The 18,088-nt window shown below is 30.1% G+C and overlaps 2 protein-coding genes across 2 annotated transcripts in view; one reads left to right on the top strand and one right to left on the bottom strand.

The window, feature by feature from the left end:
• The window catches only part of LOC106460719 (ryanodine receptor-like), a 210,205-nt gene extending 200,281 nt beyond the window's left edge, over positions 1 to 9,924 (top strand). Inside the window, exon 126 of the mRNA XM_022387498.1 lies at positions 8,562 to 9,924. Within this exon, the coding sequence (XP_022243206.1) occupies positions 8,562 to 8,669 (108 nt within the window). The 3' untranslated portion in view covers positions 8,670 to 9,924. The remainder of the gene's footprint in view (positions 1 to 8,561) is intronic.
• A 328-nt stretch (positions 9,925 to 10,252) lies between these two features.
• LOC106460722 (cofilin/actin-depolymerizing factor homolog) lies at positions 10,253 to 18,088 on the bottom strand. Its single transcript, XM_013920459.2, has 3 exons — positions 17,961 to 18,088; positions 13,186 to 13,466; positions 10,253 to 11,036 (listed from the first exon to the last, which is right to left on the bottom strand). The coding sequence occupies exons 1-3, from the start codon at positions 17,961 to 17,963 to the stop codon at positions 10,874 to 10,876; spliced, it is 447 nt and encodes a 148-aa protein (XP_013775913.1). The 5' UTR covers positions 17,964 to 18,088; the 3' UTR covers positions 10,253 to 10,873.

The raw sequence follows: 18,088 nt of genomic DNA, 5'->3' as shown, positions 1-18,088 counted from the left end.
ATATATATATATATATATATATATATATATATATATAATCAGTTTAAAAGTCACATAATGTTCATACAGACATTAGTGATTCGTTCATAATATATATATATATATATGTATATATATATAAAATCAATTTAAAAGTCACACACCACTATGATATTTCTAAATCCTGTCCACTTTTTTTTTTGTTACTGCAAAAACTTTTTATAGTGAAAACTACTAACCCTTCACTTACAAGTGACAACAATGCACATTATGTGATTACAGTTTGTCACAGCATAAAAGGTCTTTCTACAATACTTTTCATTTGTCAAATAGCAAACTAGAGTACTTTGATCGTGTGATTTGGTTAAATACCCACAAAAAAGAAGATTAATCTGCTGTTCAGCATTTCATTCTCATGGTTTTTTTTATGAACAACTTTTTATTTTGAATGGCATGTTTACCACTGCATTGACATATTTATTGTTGATACAAAAAATACTGGGGATTAAAAATAAAAAGAAATATTGTAGAATAAATAATATGAGGAAATTACACCACAGAAACCAAAATATATAGGAACCAGAAAAGTTAATAATATAATAAAAGTGGTAAGTACTTGTGTCTCTTTGTATATAAATATACATACACACAATATTAGCAGGTTTTACCTTTATGAATACGTTAACACTTACAGAAAAACATTTAAACAAAAAAGAAAATTATAGTTTTATACGCTGATAAATTCTTGATACAAATTTTTAGTCTCTTGAACTTTCATGGTATTAAACAATAAAATTAGAAAATAATACAGGTGAGCACTACAGAACACCCTACAGGGTTCACACGTTTTCTCTTCATTTTGTAATGAACATATATGTACTTTTGCTCTTTGAAGTTTTTAATGTTTGTTAAATTCTGAACAGCAAATTTAGATGGCATGTGCAGTATTAGGATGATTTTTCTTTTTCACTTTGAGCTGTAATGTAAAAGCCACTACTTTATGTTATGCTTCAATGCCACAATGTAAAAAAATAACTTTGGTTTCCGTAACTAATACTTTTACAAATTGAAAATTGCATACTTTTAAAAATTAGTTAATCTCTCAAAATATCTAAAATATTGATAATTCAATGCTTTCTTTCTAGAAGAAGCATATTAGAATCTAACTATATTTCAGAAAAAATGATAATACATATAATACACAAGAGCCAAATTCAATTTTCGTAAAAATCATTACTTTCAACAAAGTTAAGGGTTCAAACCCAAGACCTGTCACACCACCTTCAAACTTACTAACCACTCTACCATTGAATATAGTATATTCAAATATGCTTTATATTGGCCTACTAAGCATACTATATATAGTTTGAATCAACATTAATTTATTCAAAAATACAATAACAACAACTTTCATAGTAGGCAAGTTGTGATTTTTATAATTACAAAGTTTCGACACATGGTAACTCTTACCTGCTGATTACTCAACACTATTATAAAAATTACACCATAATACCATCATCTCGCACACAAATTTGCATAGGTGTTTCTTCTAAACTATTTTCTCAATTTTATAACTTTAAAAGGCTAAATTTAACGTTTTTATTTTAAGGTCAGCATTCTTAAAAATGTATAATTTCTGAACTATTATTGCTTAGAAAATAAATGACATCTGGCAGTATTTAAGGACTATTTATATATTTGTTTTATCTGTTATTTCTAGACTCATTACAGTAATGCAGAAGGACAATTTCATTAAAAAAAAAAATTGAGAACCTTAATACAAATCTTTAACTGAATGTCAAAAGAACACAAGTATACAAATTCTAGAGTTGAAAATTTCTTGATCAATTTTATTACTAACAACTAATTTTTAGGTGTTATCCAAGGTATGACAATTCTCTTAAGTGTTTAAAACACAAGAATTAATGCAAAGCATAAATCCCTATTTAATACATATTCTGGTTGGTGAACATTTATAATTTTTTAATAGCCTAATCCTATTGCAAAATTTTTGACATTTCCTGCCTCATATGTTGCCATAGAACAAACTTTGCTGATATGACTATACAGTGTGCATGTGTATATCTATATATAATACTGACGAGTGATACACCATTATATATTTACTGTTGATAGGTGCTTTCCCAAACTTTATTGTAAAGAATAATGTTTCATATTCTGTTTAATATTTCATACTAATTGGTGTCAGTAGATCCTAATATGTGTTAATACTTAAAAAGGTGATAGAAAATTGTAAATCCCACTGGCCATAAAAGAAATTCATTACATTTCTTGAATTATATAAATGCTGACTGTAGTATAGTGCACATACTTATGAATTAATGAAACGAATGTGAACCTCAGAAGATATTCCAAAGATATTTTATTCATTTAGAATCTTCACCAATTGGCCAAAAACTTTAGTGTAAATTTTATTACACACTTTTTTTTATTGGTTCATTACCGACTCCTTTAGAAAGTTATCTTAATATTGAAAAAGGTCTTAGAAAATTGTACATTGCATTGTTAAGTCTTTCACAACTGCAGATGAAATGGCAGTTGACATTCATTTGAAGAATAAACTTCAGTGTGTTGGTAGAAAGTGTCTGTTTTCTATTATGATCTCATGATCAATGTTAGAGCTATACTTACAGCTGGAATAATGACCTTGCTGTTCTTTGTCTGATCAGACATTCATCCTGAGATTTAGAATTAATAGGAAACACTTCTCAGTTTTAGTTGACCTTTCTTTTAAAATTGAGGAGTGTATATGCTGGACAATCCTTCAAGATTATTATTATAACTTTGTTAGTCAATAACTAGGTAATTTTTATGTTTTTGGTACGACAGTTTCAACGGTCCTGATGATTTTGCACTTTAAATCAAAGTTTTTGAACTGTAATAAGAAAACTTGAACTTTGAAGGATTCCCACACTATCTACATACTAATTTGCATAGTTTAATCTAGAATGGCATTGATTAATTTATTTGTGTGTCATAATTCAAGATTACACCTGCACACAACTACCTGATCTATGCAAAATGTCAGATTTGAAGATCTAATGTGCAGAAGTGCTGTTGCTACAACTTGTTACAGGTGGAATAAAAGAGACAAGATACAATGTTGAAGTTAAAATAAAAATAGAACACTTTATTCAATGTAGTAAACAAAAGAAGGTTGAAAAGTGAACATAAGTACTCATCAGTGGCAGGAAAAAAAATTGTTTAAATGGTTAAGTTGAATCATACATAATTAGCACAGAAATAGGATGAAACAAAGATGGGACTTCTACCTGTAAATTTAAGCTCTCTTACAAAGAATGAACTGGCCTCCTAAAATTGAATGATTCCTATCAAAAATGTCAAAATTATATATCACAATGCATATTCTCCTTGCAGTTGATAAATCTGAAAAGTCCACCAAGATGCAGAGATCTCTCTGTTCCATGTGACAACTGCAAAGTATCCCCCAAGCAAAAGGTTAAGAGGGAGACAATACAATTATCCCACGAAACAGTAAAAAGTTTCTTGATCAGCCACTTCACAAAAAAATTACTCCTCTCGTTGAACTTTTATAGGATTTAGAATTTTACAAAATAGAAATGGGAGACATTTAAAATTTTATAAATAAGAAATATACACTATGGGAGATAAGGGTATGTAGTACTTGTATACTACAAGGGCATGATTTTTCTCTCTTCTAGTTAAGGAAACTTAGACACACCACTTCTTCAGAAAGTTCTTTGCTGTACTGCTTAATTTAGCTCAAGACACTTCCTTCTGACAAAATTATCCCAAAACAACTACTAATTATATGATATGTCAAATGGTGTTAATGCTGGATGGATAACTTACTGTTTGGTGTGTGATTGAATGACTTGTTAAATAATTCCTAGTTGTGTCTAATATGCTTCTCAAAATATTTTAAAGTGATAATCTGTTAGTGTTTCTATGAGTTCAGAAGATAGAGGTGATCTTGTGGTTTACTTGTATGAGATGGTTGCAGTCATAGCAAATGTTGGTGTGTAGTAAATAAAAAAAGTGAAAAACAAAACTGTGGTAGCTACTGTAGCCCTTGGATAGTTCCGGTGCACCAGCTAACAGAGATACAGGTGGTTCAACTGTCAAGTATGCAAGCAACTGAGACATTACATTGTGGTTTTATTTTACATTGCATAGCAGCATTAACTTATAAATCTACAGGTTCAATAGGTTCAGTCCTTAAATTCATGCTTAATATCCTTTCATAAAATAACCTTGTCCTTTAATTCCCGTTGTATTGTGAAAATGTACTTGGACACATTTCTTTGTACAGAATCCTTGCATATTCACATTTTTCTGTATTCTCATTCTGTGTGTGTGTGTTTTTCAGCAGGATTTCTCAAAAACAGCTGAACAGATTTAGATGAAAGTTGGTATACATTTGGACTATGACCCAATTTAGAAGTGATTAGTTTTTGGAGGATCAAGGCCACAAAAACCCAAAATATCCTTATCTGTTAACACACTGTTTTCACACCATGTTTGCTCTATAACACTGTCAAAAATAATCAGATCTTGATTAAATTTAATGGACATGTATAGAATTATTATTCCCAATATTCCTGCTAAAAATGTTCCACGTCTGTTGATAATGACGGACGTATGGACACATTTTTGCATTTTTTGAGGGCCGAATATGGTCAATGCTGCATGGCAGAGGTATGTTCTCTAATGAATGCCCCTCTAATTGATTATATGTTTTACTTATGTATGTAAATTTTGGTATATCTCTTATTAACCAAAACATAGTGTACTAAAAGCAGTTTGTCAATTTAAAGTAGCAACACTGAGATTGCTCTTGTATATCTTCAAGTAAAGATTTAGTTAAAATTTTACAATCATTCTTCCTTTGTCTAAGATAACATTAAGTGCAGTGTGGCATCATTCTTAGCATATTAATAAAATGGTTTGTTTCAATTCTTCATATTACAAAATAATTAAAAAGAACTATACAATTTTTTAAATGCATATATATCCAGGTATGTGTTCTTCCTGTCAAAAAGGGTTGTTGCTCCATAACTAAATTTTTTCTGAAGACAACTAAAGCTACTAGAAATGTCAACCTTTTCAAAAATGTTAATTTTTCCTTTTTGTCTTTATATTGTTCACAAATTTATATCTTTCATAATTCACTTGACAATTTGTTGTTGAATTGCTTGCTTCTGATGATAGTTTCCTGATATTTCACCTCATACTGAATCAGTTAATAGTCTAAATAGTTTTCTTTTCTTATCCATTATAATGACATTTTTACAGTCTAAGGTTTTTCCAATTTGACTATATGTGTTGTTGCAAACATTTTAAGTGGCTTTTTTTATTACTTGTCAAAAGAACAATTCAGAAGTATCATTTGTCAATAATTTGCTTAATAACACGACTACCTTTTATATTGCATTTTAACTTAAGTTACTAATGGGACCATTTTTTTATGAGAATCATGAGCACCTTCCGACAAGCAATGAAACAAAATCTGTTTCCACAAATCTACATAAACACTCCTATTGAATTTCAATAAATTATTTTAAAACATAAAAAATTAATTTTATTATATTCACTCCTATACATATAAGAGCCACTCTCTGTTCATAACCCTCCCTTTGTTAGTTGATTATGAGATGGATGGGTTATTAACTTTCACTTTTTCTTCGGTTTTTACTAATGAAGATTTAAGCAGTACTCCACATCTTGATCAGTTGATAAATGGAAATGAGATCAAACAAGATGACCACATTAATTGTGAGCTGTTTGAGAAAATGATAAGGCTCCTGGGCCAGATAATATTTCCCCAAGGGTTTTGAAGGAGGTTAAAGATTGGTTATGTGAGCCACTTGCTTCTATTTTTTGTCAGTCCTTGAATATTTGGCAGATACCAGATGATTGGAAGTTAGCTAATGTAACTTTTTTTTCAAGGGAGGTGATAAAATTTGTCTCAGTAATTATTGGTCTATTAGTCTTATATCAGTTGTGGGAAAAGTTTTGGAAAATCTGATAAAAGATGCTTTGCAAAGTCATTTAACAAAGTTTAGAATTTTATTGAATAGTCAACTTGGTTGGCTCACAAAAAGTTTAAGAGATAAAACTAAAAAAAAGCATCATAAATTTAAGAAATTTAAATTGACTGGTATGACAGGAGATTTAGAAGATCAAGAAAGTTGGTGAAACAGGAAATTAGGACATCAAAAAGAATGCACGAGAAAAAGCTGGATGAAAATGTAAAAAATAACAGTATGGATTTCTTTAAATACATTAAGAGAAAACAAAATGTTAGGATGGGGGTAGGACCCTTGAGGAACGATAAAGGAAGGCTAGTATCTGATGATTATGAGATGGCTGGGTTATTAAATTTTGCTTTTTCCTCAGTTTTTACAAATGAAGATTTAAGCAGTATTCCTCTAATTGAATAGTTGATAGATGGAAACATGATCGAATTAAATAACTGCATTAATTCTGAGCTGGTTAAGAAACAATTTCCAATAAAATTCTAAACTTTGTTAAATGACTTTGCAAAGCATCTTTTAACAGACTCTCCAAAACTTTTCCCACAACTGATGTACAACTAATGGGTCTATAACTACTGGGACAATTTTTATCAACTCCCTTGAAAAGAGGAGTTACATTAACTAACTTCCAATCCTCTGGTACCTGCCCACTATTCAAGGACTGACAAAAAATAGTAGCAAGTGGCTCACATATCCAATCTTTAACCTCCTTCAAAACCCTTGGGGGAAATATTATCATTTTCAGGAGCCTTATCATTTTATAAAATTCCCTAGTCAACATGGTTTCACAAAGGGAAAATCTTGCCTTACAAATCTTTTAACATTCTTTGAAAAGGTTACTGTTTATGCAGATGAGGGTAAGGGTGAGATTTGGTGTATCTGGATTTTCAGAAAGCATTTCACAAGGTGCCACATAAAAGGCTTGTAAAAAAAATTATTACAATAGGTGTGAGGAATAAGTTATCAAATTAGATTGAAGAGTGGCTGGATGGAAGTAGAGGGTTGTTACAAATTGAGTTCAGTCAAACTGGATTCATATCACAAGTGGGGTATCTCAGGACTCAGTCTTAGGACCTTTGCTCTTTTTGATTTACATCAATGACATAGATGAAGGAACACTCAATAAATTACTTAAATTTGCAGATAATATTAAGGGGTGTTGCTAGCTGTAAAGATGCTGCTGCTGCTGATTTACAAAAGGATTGAGTTTATTTAGTGAGTTGGGCAAATAAATGGCAGATGGGTTTTAATTATACTGAATGCAAGATAATGCATGTGGGTTATCATAATTTGAATTACAAGTATAATTTGGATGGGATTAACCTTAATAGTATTATGAAGGAAAGGGATCTTGGTGTAATAGTCGATCAGTCTCTAAAGCCATCAAAGCAGTGTGCTGTTGCTAGTGGTAGGGAAAATATGAATTTATGTTGTATCTATAGAAATATTGAATACAAGTCTAAAGAGTTTATACTTTCATTGTACAGGTCACTGGTTAGGCTACATTTGGAATATTGTGTTCAGTCTTGGGCTCCTTACCTTAGGAAGGACATTGAATTGTTGGAAAGGGTTCAGAGATGGGTTACTAGAATGGTGCCTGGAGATGGAGGTGTTGTAATACGACGAGAGGCTGAAATCTCTCAAATTGTTTTCTCTTGAAAAAGGAAGAGAGATCGTGGGGATCTGATTGAGGTGTTTAAGATTGTAAAAGGAATTGATGGTGTTGGAAAGGGTTCAGAGATGGGTTACTAGAATGGTGCCTGGAGATGGAGGGGTTGTAATATGACGAGAGGCTGAAATCTCTCAAATTGTTTTCTCTTGAAAAAGGAAGAGAGATCATGAGGATCTGATTGAGGTGTTTAAGACTGTAAAGGGAATTGATGGTGTTGACGTATCATCTTTTTTATATTTAACAATGAGAATAGTAGGACTAGGGGACACAAATATAACTTTTGGCAAGGTAGGGGTCATCTTCAGCTAAGACAGTTTTATTTTTCTAACAGGGTATTGGTCTTTGGAATGGTTGCCTTCAGATGTTGTAGAGGCAGTAAATTTAAGTGAGTTTAAGAAAATGCTTGAAAAGAATATGAATGAAAAGGGCTGGGTTTAAAAAATTATTTCATTTAATAATTTTAATTTAGTTTTGAGGATGGAACAGCCTAGATGGACCAATAGGTCCCATGTTGTCTTAAAATATTATGTTAAAGTAACAAAAAGAAAAAAAAAATTAAATGCAAATATGATGCATCACCTTATACTTGTCCCATGTTATTTCACATTTCTATTGGAAATTAGCCCTTGAAGAACAAAGTTAGCTAATAATGAAATCATATTAAAATTTTCCAAGGTCACAGGCTTTGTACAAAAGATATTATTTGGGCCAGTTTTATTCTCATTAAAAGTATGGTTGATCTATTGTAATGAATTAAAGCAGTTAAGATACAATAAACTTTGCATAGTTTTAACTTAAAAGCCACAAAAGTGAAAATGTGTAAAAATAATATTTGTGTCTTGATATTTTAAAACTTCTTATTGTAATAGGAAACATATGTCTGGGAATTATACCAGAAGAGATGCTGGGATTTTTTCCCTGTTGGCGACTGTTTCCGCAAGCAGTATGAAGATGAATTGATGGGAGGAGCCGGCTGATCACGTTTGTACCATCCAGTACTTCTCTACATATTTTATGAATACTTAAACTAGCTTGTACATAAGAATGTGCTTATTACTTATGTGTAGAGCTGCTACACTAAAACATAGTTCCTGTTACAAGAATGTAGTTTATAATCTTGCACTTCCATCCTCCACTGTCAACTTTCTTTTAAACCTAGCTAGAAATAATTCTCCAACTTATTTTGTTTAGTGCAATAAACAGAAGTGCCAAAGGTTGAGAAGGCATTGTACATTTATTTATAAACCCAGAAGTGGCTTATTGCTGTACAGCTCAAAAAAAAAAAGAGAGATAATGAACATTTGAAATAATCCACTGCAGAAGTTTGACAAATTGTTTGCCATGGTAGGTGTGGTTTTCTATAAACTAGAGTAGAACCATGTGCAAGTATTATAAATTTTAAAACATTGTTTTAAGTGGTTTGACTTAGTCATTTATAGTAGTATATTTTGCATTTTTGTTTAAATTTCTAATCTGGTAACCACTAATAATAATAATCTTTTGAGTTTCATAATGAATTTCTTTTGGATAGTTAGTTGTATCAAAAAAAAACCTTTTGCAATAATTACAACCTACACGTAAAATATCCAAAATAGGTGTGCAGATATCTCGTATTCTTTACTTTGAAACTTTTCTGATTGCACGATGGAATACTGTAGTGCTGTTCATTAGAAAACTAACTTCAAAACACTGACAAAATTAAGATTAAAGAGATAATCAAGCAGACATACTGCATAAAAAATTCCAACTTTGCACAATCCAAGAACACTATAAATTAAATGCAAACTTAGATATTTAAAAAAAAAGTATAGTAACTTATGTACCAATTACAAATGAGCCATATTCCATTATAGTATTCACAGTAGTAATAATCTTCCACAACACCTTAACAAAATAAAAATCAGTTTAAAATTTCATACAAGTACAAAGAAAATGTTATATTTTCGTTTTCTGCTGGCTACTTTGTATAATATCTTACAAATCATGTTATATTAAATTTACTATCAAATTAGTAATATAATATTGTGTTACAGCATCCACGAGTACTTGTTACAAACAAATGTACTCAAGAAGTTAGTAAATGTGCTATTTTGACAATAGCATAACTTAGAATTTGAATAAACTGATTTATATAGTAGAGCAGTAGTGTAATCTATATTTTGCAAATATATATAGAATTATCATCTTGATTGGTGGTGGAAGGTAAAACAAGCAAAATGATTTAACTAACACTAGTTATTTTTTAAGATTGATTTTTGATGTTAGAACTTATACTGGATTATCTTGATTCTCATTCACAGTAGGTATAAAAAAAATGCAAATTTTTATTGATATTTCAGTATCAGTGAAAGGAAAAAAAAATATTGTTAACACAGAGTCAAGATTTTTTTTTATATATATATATATGCTCATAAACTTAAGGGTTAATAGCTTTGTTGGTTGAAGTCAAACTTTCCTATTTGCCCACATGCTGTGCCTTAACAAAACCATCTTAACATTCTTTTCCATACCCACTGTTTAAAATGTAATAGTTTTGAATAAATAAGCTGCATCACAAACATTTGATATTTTGAATATTTATTGGCATAATTTACCTGGTGAATTACATGTGCCATTCGATTTAGTCTTAACCGTCAAGATTATTCCTGGTAAAAGATTTTTGTTGAAAGATATTTCTGAAGCAAAAGCATTACTTAAAGCTTACCATATAACATACTTATCAAATTTAGCATGTGAAAAGGTTTTCAGTGAAAATATAAAGAAACTAAATTATACATATATTAAATTACTTTTGACAAAATAGAAATACATGTTTAGAAACAACAAAAAAATCCAATGATCTAGAACTTTACATTTGCTTTGCTAGTTTTCAATTACTAATATATCCACATGACAAGCTGATAAATTCTAATCCAGTACCTGTGATCAACACTTCAATTTAAAGAAAAAGTAAACATAGAAATATTTTACAGCACAAACATTCACAAAAGATCTACAAGTCTTAGTAATCACACAAGTTTTTGGAAAAAACAAAACAAAAAACAATTGATATGAATCAAATGGTATTTGGAGCACATGATTTGAACTCTGCACTCAACTTTGGAGTTAAACAGAATCCTGTCCACATTTTGCAAAATTAAATGTTACAAAGGTGACAATCAGAAGACTGAGGAATCTTACTTTACTTTCCACCTTTCTTCAGTGATTCATTTATTGCCTCTTCAGCTACTTCCTCAAAGTCGCAAGCTTGTATATACTTGTAGACTCCTACAAGTGCTTTCTTGAGAGCATCAAAACTAGAGGAGTACAACATCTTCTGTTTCACTGGAGATGAATCTGGGCACCTAGATAAATAATGAATTGTAGACAGCTATTTGTTAGTATTTAAATGCAAAGCTGCACAACCAGCTATTAAAACCTACTACTGAGCTAAGGAAATATTTTTTTTCCTTTAATACCCAAATAAAGACTTTCCAGTTTCAGACACAGATTTTAATGTAAATCATTATAAATAATTTTTATAAACTTCGTGTAAAAAACAATAAAAGTGGTGAGATATTTATTTAATTATCACATAAGATGGCTGAAATTAAAATTATATTTTAGGATCACTTTTTATTCACTGGATACAGTTTCACTGATAACGTAACAGACCATGACTATAAACTTGGGTGACAGTGACAGATTTAGCCTCTACTAGCATTGATACAGTCTGTATCTGTGAAATATGTTGTTGATCAAATGATGTATAACATAAGGGTTGTCCCACCACAATTTTCATTGTTCATACACACACATTCATACATATACAACATTATTCAATTACACTATTTCAGCAAGTTGTTCCAGTCACACCAGAGCAATACAACTTGAATTTAATTAGCAGAGTAGAGAACTTTTTTTTAAAAAACAGAGCTATGGCAACTTTTGTTTTTGTTGCAGCTCCAAGCTACTGACTGATTCTTTACCTTGTTCTTCTGTTTTTGTTTTGAAAATTTTTAACCTTCAAAGTCCAAAGTTTCTATTATCAATTAGAGCTGGTTTAAACTGTCAACCATACTTATATTTTCTTTCTTTTTTTTTCCTTAAAGAAGAACAGCTCATGGTCATTAAATGGTATAGAAATACTTAAAAACAAATCTGAAATATTGTTAATTACACACAAAACTTTAGAAAAGTCAATAATGTAAAAAAATAGAAGATTTGTTAATCTTAAAAGCATAATTAAAGACAAACTAAAAGTTTAAAATGTATCATTCTCAGAAAACAATCATTTGTTTAGAAAGCTTGACCTGCTATCCAACTTTCATCTGGATACAATTTAATAACAGCCAAGGAAGTATTCTATCTAAACAATTGATCTATTTCATCTCCCCAAAATATTTGAAGTTCCAAATTTTTACTGATTTTGAACATATTACATTTCTTTAGCTATACCAATTTGGATTAAACTGACATGTAATCTTAAGTAAGAAAGTTAAAAATAATGACATATACTAAAGAGTTCAGCATCTTAAGAACTGGTAATTGTTTTAAATAATTGTGACTACACTTCCAGTTCTTACTAGAAGTGCTCAATATGTAAATGTTTTATTACTTTTACTCATGATCATCTTGTGCCTCCCATAATAAATCTAAAAAAAAATGTGTATCTGTGCTAAGGTATTGGAGATTAGTTTCATTTGATTCACTCAACTACAGAATAACCTAGCATGCTAGCAAGCAACCTAACAAGGGGGAATACAAAACTAACATTAACATGTACGAGTATAATCACATGCCATTTTCTCTGAAACTAGTTTTTGTAGTTTTTATTTTAACCTTCTGCATCTCTATTTGATAGCCTAACCAATCTGTACAGTGTTTAAGTTCAAATACTTGCATATACATCATGATTTTCATAAAATCTTGTATCTAATTTTCTTTTTTAAACAGCTTGCATGAGTCAATTGTATCTAATCTTAACAGTGAAGGGAATATGTAGACTGTGCACATCCACACAATGTAGTGACATGGCTACATAGTTGTTTAACAGTGTGCCAAAAGAGATAGTATTATATGAACCTTTCAATATCACACTAGTACAAAACTATCATTAATCAAAAGCCACCATTTTTGTCATGAACTAAAGATGCCAGTAGTGTTGCCAATTGTTATTTTGCCAAATTAAGAAAACTTGTCCTGAGAAATTATGAGCACCAACTCTATTTTCCTAAGTTAGATATTAAATTATGAGTGTGTATATAAATACCTGTTTATCATACTCCTTAATACTTTTTTTGCCTAAAGAAATTGAAAATATTTCATTACTAATTTAATCACAATTTCACCAGTTGAATACAATGATAAATTTATGTATCCTTAGTCCTTAATTTAAACATGTATGAACAAGAACACATTTATGATTCATAGTATACTTCAAAATACAATGAATTTTAACCACATGTTCTATACTGTAATACACCTTTTACATAATTATAAAAAAAAACTAACCAGGACATTAGCACTAATCTGTCTACTGTCATATCAGGCTTTTTTTCACTTCCTTCCACAGCCACACTAACAGGAAAATCGAATACACAATAGCGACATTCTGTCTTGTACTGATCAAGAGTTGATAGGAAGTTTTCATAAGTTGTATCTCTTTCACCTTTTGCCTCGACATCAATAGTTTTTTCATCTTTGATGTAGTAAATAATGTACCTAAATTTCTTGGCCTTCTTTACTTCATCAAAAGCAGTCTTGGATTCTGTTGACACTGTTACACCAGAGGCCTACAAAAGAGAAAAAACAAACAAACTGAAATTCAAGTAATTTTTAATTAATTCTGTTTCTCTATAAATAAAATCCAAATATAACTTACTTATATTAAACTACCAAGTTTTACACCCCTCAGACTCAATAGATTTTATCATATTGGAACATTTCAAAACATACTAATTTCAATAATGACTACTAACAAATATAGACAACATTATGTGATAGTTGAAACAGTAAAACAATTACAATAACACCTTTGTAAATTATAGCCACCACAATAAAACCTTAATAAGATTTGTTAAAAAATTCAATCCAAGGAAGTTGATATGCACATGCCTCTGATTAATTATGCCTAATATTCCTTATCCTGCAATACAATCATGCATTTTAAATGATACTCAAGACACAGCAATGACCATCAAATTTACACAAGGTACAGAGAACTTTAAATTTTATAATCAAAACACTTTAAGGATAAAATCTTAGTAACTAGGAATAATGACAAATCATTTGGAGAAACCCTTTTACAGGTTAAAAATACTCAGCAATAAATATATACTCTTAACAGAAGGTGAGCATGAGCTAAAAACAAATGCTACAACACACATCTCAGTAAGTTGTGTAATGTAATAATAAATGAAAAAATTAAGAAAGAAATACTACTGAATCATACATGTACAGATTTAAAAAAGTACATCATTTTGAATGTTACTCAATTTATATACGTATTTAACCAGTGCCTTGGTATTCTCATATTACCACACAAATTGACAACATAACAGTGCCAAACTTTTCTTTTTAGAGCATTAATGATATATGATGAATTCTTAATATCAAACCTCGCTAGCATAGGTCATAAAAAGTTTATACTTGTGCTAACAGTTGCACAGATATGCAATTGTTAGAATAAATTAAATCTGCAAACACGCGACAACTGGCAGGATGTTTTTACACTAAACTTTTTTTCACAAATGTAATTTTAAAACTAAATAATAATATGAATAAGTCAGACTGTCTGTACTTTCTGAAATGACCAAAAGTAATTGATAAGAACAAAAAATATAAAAATTGGGGATTTGGTTTCAAAATTACAGTTTCACTTCACATTAACCTTGTTTCTTAAATGTGAATATTTCACAATTTTATTAAACTTAATCACTAATATAACTATTTTCTAGCTAATTAGACCTATTCACGTTATGATTGCTAATCTGGTTAACTGTGTTCACTTACGCCATCTCCAGGAAAACCATCTTAAACTCTTAACAGATAAGATACACAAAATATTCATTTAAAAATTATTATAGGATGCATTTTTTTTTTTTTATGTTGCATTGTTTTTAGCCATAACAGCTGAAAGCATGAAATGTATTTCACAGCCTTACCTGACATTTATCACCTTTGAGATTGTTTAACCCATTCACAGTAGCTGGGACGAATATTTCAGTGTTTTTAGAACAATAATCTGTGCATTTCCAGTGTACAGGTTTACTATTAGTTTCTGATTAATCCAGTTTGTGCATGTTTAACTGTGTATGGATTGCAGTGTTTGAAGGCCAAGAAGTCTGGACACAGCTGCAAGCTATGTCAAATACAATGAATGATCTCTACCCTATTTCAACACCAGAGTACTTATTTGCTGTAAGTCACAACAACCATAACTTTTATTAGGTAAGTAATATTATGTGTAAGTAGATCTAGTTTTCAGACATACGTGTAACCTTAGTCATGAACATCTTACACTTATTCGTGTACATATTTTGAAAAAACTGCATTTTGAAGACACTTTGCAGCAATTACACTGTCAGGAGTTAAAGGTTCAATGCTTTATTGTAACAGGATTATTGCTTTCATTCTGTCAACCAACTAATACATTCAGTGATGGGCCCAAAGTACACAAGTTAAAACTTGGAAGGCAAGCACATTGTTGTTGAAGCCATGAACATTATCATGAAATTGAAGGCAGCTGAGCACATTTACATCACAGATCCAGTAGTTCGTGTAATTGGGATAAATTCAAATTATGGAGCAAGAAATTTCCATGAAAGCCAGCTAGACTGCATCTTTAACAGTCATCGTAATGGTTAAGATTTCCAAATCTAATGATGCTTGTGGATTCATTTAGAAGGTATTCAGTGACAGTAAAATAAAAATGGCCAATTAAGTTACTATACAAAAATACCCTAGTTCAAGCCACAATTAAGTAACTGAAATAATGATGCAATCTATTTGGCCTATCAACAACACATTAAATTACTTTTTTTTTGGTAAAAAAAAACTAACAACAACAATATATTGTATAAGAGCATTTTAACTGAGAATATATATTTTTTATTTAAGTGTTACATTCAGCAAGTTTAAAATTTCAGTTATGGATAAATTTTTGTGATGAAATTATAATTATAATATTTTAATAAAGTTACTTATGGAACAACAAGTTAATGTCACTTTACATGTTTAAAACAAGGGAAATTCCAAAAAATAAAGTAGGGGCTTAAGATTTTACTTTTCTTCAAGACAGCCATAAAGAACCAAAAATCTCTTGTCTGTGTGTGGTGTGTTAGCTACATGCCTTACTATGTTGCCAGCCTAAAACAGAGTACCAGAAAAAGTTAACTCCTAAAATTACTTTATTAGGCTAGGTGTATACTTTTGATCAGAGTAAGCTACAAACTTACAATAAAAATCAACCTGGTAATAATTATAGTTAATTAAACACACACAAAAGTGTAGAATGTATTGCTTCAGTTTGATACCCTCACTGTTAATATTTTCAGTTGTAACTACTTATAGTTTGGTGAAAATAAATCAATATTGAAATTAGCAGATGTATGAAGGTCAAGATACTAAAGCCAGTCAAGTCATACATTTGTCATTTCAAGGCACATTAGAGGTTTAAGGAAAAATAACAAGTATAATAGAAATCCAAATGTTATTTTTTTTTTTTTATAAAGTCCAGCAATGTTAATGGTTAATTGTTTAATATGGAATATGTAGTGGATAAATATTTACAGTAACATGTTATTGGAAGACTGTTTTTAAACAAAACCTGAAACTAAACTGACATTTTCAGGTAATTCTAGAGCCTAATTATCAATTACAATTTAATATATTTTTCACACTGTGAAGTTATCACTTTTGAAACATGGCACAGTAAAATCAAAGCTCATCCTATATTGCACCATATATCTTTAGCTCCTTAACCCACACGTAAAAAAATACATTTGGGCTAGTTGCAAACATAACACTAGTGGGACCAGTGGCTTAATACACTGAATATCTTACTTTTAACATAATAGAATAATTCATTTGTTGCTTTTTCCTGGCAAGACAGTGATACTAACCTCAAACTCAGAATATTTACATTGTATTTCCAAAAGCAGTAAAGGAAATAATTTAACAGACAATCAGAATATTTTATTTCTATGGAGTGGCATCAGTATACTGCTCAGCTCCTTGTTTTGAAGACTACAATCATGATATTGCATCAGTCTTAATGATCTTTCAACATGTATGTTATATTTAGTGTTTATTTATTACTCACTTTGGTGGGGATAATTAAGTTGTTGTAATTTTATACAAACAAGCTAATTACATCAACTGCCATTTTAACAAGTCACACACACAACAAAGTGCCTATTTACACTGAACATACAAATATGACTCATTTCACGCAAAAAACTTTCCTGTTCTAACTTTTGTCCATAATAAGGGAACAGTCTAGAAATCTTAACATGGTTTAATGTGTTTAAATTCTAATGTGAATGTTTCAAATTTAAACACATTATTAAGTCATATGTTTTAGGTTGTGCTATAAATATAATGAGAATTGAAATAATATCAACCCCCTAACAAGTGGCAAGAACTAATCTGGTTAGAAAGTATACTAATTTTAGATACCAACAAAAATATAAAATACACTGGAGACTTACTCCCAATAAACTACATCTGAAAATAGTAACAACTGCAACTTTGCCAATTTTTTTTTTTTTTAAATCTGGTGTCACTGAGAAGTAGTAACGTCACTTTCTTAACAAAGGCCAACTAATTAATTTCACCAAGTTTTATAGTATTCACTTGTGGTATAATATTAATACAAATTATTATTTTATAAACAATAATATTACATTTACAGTTTAAATTTGAAATTACCAACACAGTATTAATACTAACTTTTGTAATATAATTGGTAACACATAATGACATATTCAACTGATACATATGGCAAATGGAGAACTACAGTAATTCGAATACCAAATCTGAAGTATTAACTAGCATAGAACACATTACCAATACCAATGTTATAATTACTAATACTTCACTTGTAAAAAAAAGTTAGGCTTAGTAAGCACTGTATAAGAAACAAAATAATGCCGGTGCCAACAGGCATTGTTCTAAAATTCTATGAATAATTAATTAAGACTAGGTCATCAGTGAAACGTGAGAATGTTTATTCATATATTAATATTTTAACACAAATTCATACACTTCATATAAATTAAACTCACCATGTTTGAATTGAAATAACTTCACTGAGAATATCACTAACGTTCACGTTTCGAAAGGAAGGGTGGTACTCAGACAACGTAAGCTTCTAAGTAATATGAGGTATATCACTACGCATTCATATTTCTGG

This window comes from Limulus polyphemus, unplaced genomic scaffold (assembly GCF_000517525.1).
Source record: "Limulus polyphemus unplaced genomic scaffold, Limulus_polyphemus-2.1.2 Scaffold822, whole genome shotgun sequence".
NCBI lineage: Eukaryota > Metazoa > Arthropoda > Merostomata > Xiphosura > Limulidae > Limulus > Limulus polyphemus.
Note: the sequence above shows the minus strand (reverse complement) of the source record. Positions and strands in the feature narration are given on the sequence as shown.